Below are 3,421 nucleotides of genomic sequence, written 5' to 3'. Positions count from 1 at the left end.
CCCGAAAATACAACTGATGACAAGAACAAATGTCATCTGAATTAAACCTTCACACATCAAAGATAAAATGTCTGGTGTTGTAGATAAGATAAAAACCTATTTGGTTTTAACTATGATGTGCTATTTTTAAAAATAAAATGTACTATACTCTTTTTCAAATGAGAACGCACCGGGTCGCGCATCGTTATCAGAGGCGGAACCACAAGCCCCTCCCACAAAATTAGTAATTAATTTCTGATTAGTCGCCAATGATCGGCTACTTTCGACGCCGCCGGGCATACAGAATGTTAAATTATTATTATAATTATTATTATACAAGGTGGCACCACCTACGACAGCTGAAACTGTCGGGAGTGGGGAGGCCATGCGCGCGTTTCGACCGGTTTTCGTCCGCCGCCCGGTGCGTTCTCATTTGAAAAAGAGTATACTATACTCCGGCCACTCTAAGAGCGCTTCTGGGCGGCGACTAAAATTCGTCCGTTCTCGCGCATTCCCACCACTAAACTCTTTACAACACTGGCTGACGTCAACGCGAGCCGCCGCCAGCGTCGCTGTCGCTGCTCCCACTCACCTACGCCACCGCAGACAGAGAACTGAGTGGGGGTATTTACGGCGGAAACTAGGTGATAGAGTGGGAGAAATTTGGGTACGGAACCGCGGAGCTCGGTCAGTTGGATGCGCGAAGGAGTAGCGCTCTCAGAGTGGCCGGAGTATATACTCGTAAATTATTTACCTGTATGATAGGTCTATCTATGATAGGCCAATTAGCAGCTTTCTGTGGTAAGCTATACAATAAAATTGTAATACGCTTTGCAGTGTTTTTTATTATTTTTTTTTTTAAATTTGTAACATGCCTACCATATATAACAAAAACGATATGCCGATATGTTGGTAGTTTTTAATGAAGTAGGAAGGAGTACATTAAAAGCGTCTCGTTTGTACTTACTACGATACCCTCAGAGGAGACAGCCATCAAGAGCTACTTATGCGAACATAGACAAATGTTTACGCGAAAAAGGTAATATTAAGCATTTAATTTTTAAATGCTTGATCATAAAATATGTGTATGTATAGGTGTTTTATCATAAAAATTTGAATATGCTTAGTAGGAAATTTTACAAGAATTAAAAATAGCTTCCAATTGGATTTAATTTATTAACCAACCTAAATTTCATATTACATTATTACCTACCAAAGTATGCAATCATATTAATTAATATCAAAATAACAAAACAAAACTAAAAATTGTTTTAAAGTTAATACTCTTTAAAATAATTATAAATAAATTATAATATGTACACATTTGTAATTATATAAACAATTTTAAAATTTTATTTATTTTAAGATGGTGCAAAAAAAAAGCCTTAAAGGCATAAGAACGTTGTTTTAAGAAAAAAAATAAAAATATATATCTAATAAAATATAACAAAATCCTTGCCTTAGAGTAGCATATACTTAAACAGTATTATAATTAAAACATTAATTTAATTTACACAGTAACACAGTATACAATATCTCGTAAAAACAATACAAAAATTAACTTTAAAAGTAGTTATAAAATAATTAACAATATTACTAATTAAATTTTATCATTTAAGGTACTTTTCCGACCGGTGTAAAAAAAGGAAAATCTCTTTCTGCGTTGGATGAAAATCACCAATGTAGTGTTTTAGCTGCGTTTGAACTTCAACCACATGCATCAATTAGAATGATAGCTAGTCAAACAGATATTAGTTGTTCTTTGGTCTACCGCATCTTACATCAAAATTCTTACCATCCTTATAAAATCCATTATGTACAAGGGTTAAAACCGACAGACCCAATTAGAAGATTAGATTTTATATCACATATGGTAGTGTTGCACGAAGAAGATAAAAACATTATTTCAAACATTTTGTGGACTGATGAAAGTTGTTTCAATAATAATGGCATTGTAAACCGTCGAAATTCACACTTTTGGAGTAAAAATAATCCACATTGGACATATAATGCACAAATTAGATGGTCAATCAATGTTTGGTGTGGGAATTTTAATAATCAGTTAATAGGACCATATTTTTACGACTGTACATTAACTGGTATTCGGTACCTTGATTTTCTGGTCAATATTTTGCCTGATTTGATGGCTGATGTACCCGATGAAGTTTGTGACAATATGTGGTTTCAGCAGGATGGTGCTCCACATCACAACGCCAATGTAGTTAAGGATCATTTGAACCAGCAGTATCCATCACAATGGCTTGGTACAAATGGTCCAGTCAAATGGCCTCCACGATCTCCTGACCTGACTCCGTTGGACATTTTCTTGTGGGGTTACTTAAAAGACAAGGCCTATGAGCAACAACCAAAACTCTTGATAGATTTAAAAGAACGTATTACTGCAGCATGTCGTACATTAACAACGACAATGTTGAAATCTGTCATGGATTCAATCATAAGCGATACCAAAAATGTTTAGAAAATGATGGAGGGCATTTTGAAAACTTATTGTAGTTAATGTTATTTTGTTATTGTTTAATAATTAAAATATTTAATATTACATACGCAGTTGTACCAAATACGACAATACGGGACACTTACTACTGTAAAAATTGTTTGTTTTTATAGTAGTTAGGTATAAGCAGGTATATATATAATAATCATATGTATCAAACCTTTACTTTTCAACAATGGTTTAGCTAAAGGAGATGTAACTGGTAATTTTTTATGAAGGTACTACACCATATTTCAATCTAGAAAAATATTCATAAACAAAACATTTATAATATAATACTAATACTATAGGTATGTATAACTTGCAATCTTCTACTAGAACCCCTGTTCGGTACAAAATCTTATGGTTTAAAATGGTTTGAACAAATAATATAATTTAAACTCAGATGTATAAGTCCAAAAGTTCTCATAACTTCATTTATTCTTGAATTGTTTGCAAACTTAACCCATTTTTGTAATTTTGAATATTATAAACAATAAAAATTCTAGTGTATTATGATTTAAGAGTGATTTTTATAATAAACAGATACTTACATATGAACATTTTTTGGAAATGAATGAAAAGACAATCTCTGTTGACCACTCAAATCATTTTTACAATGATTTATAGCGCATACTTTTTTGGACACCATTTTTAAGCAGTTTAAAGTAATACAACAATTTAGCACAACACCAACAAATTAGCCGCATCCTGCTCATTAGCTGAGGTTGATTCACTATAGGAGACCACCTTAGGAATCATACTAAAAGACTTTTTATTTTTAATAAACTTCCAGTAACCAGCAGGGTTGCTAATTGATGTCGATTCTATACGTGCGACATAGTTACGTAAACACTTTTTTGACTCATATTTAAACCGAGCACGGAGCAAAGAAAATTCCCTATAGTCGTGAGCACTAGGAGATGCCTTAAATTTAATATGCGCCTT

General features: G+C 33.2%; 1 protein-coding gene across 1 annotated transcript; it reads left to right on the top strand.

The window, feature by feature from the left end:
* The first annotated feature begins 885 nt into the window (after positions 1-885).
* Positions 886-2,458, top strand: LOC103311703. The gene is made up of 2 exons (XM_008191401.1): positions 886-1,018; positions 1,599-2,458. The coding sequence occupies exons 1-2, from the start codon at positions 886-888 to the stop codon at positions 2,456-2,458; spliced, it is 993 nt and encodes a 330-aa protein (XP_008189623.1).
* The last annotated feature ends 963 nt before the right edge of the window (positions 2,459-3,421 follow it).

Source organism: Acyrthosiphon pisum, chromosome X (assembly GCF_005508785.2).
Source record: "Acyrthosiphon pisum isolate AL4f chromosome X, pea_aphid_22Mar2018_4r6ur, whole genome shotgun sequence".
Lineage (NCBI taxonomy): Eukaryota > Metazoa > Arthropoda > Insecta > Hemiptera > Aphididae > Acyrthosiphon > Acyrthosiphon pisum.
The sequence above is the reverse complement of the archived record's forward strand: the minus strand, read 5'-3'. Positions and strand labels throughout refer to the sequence as shown.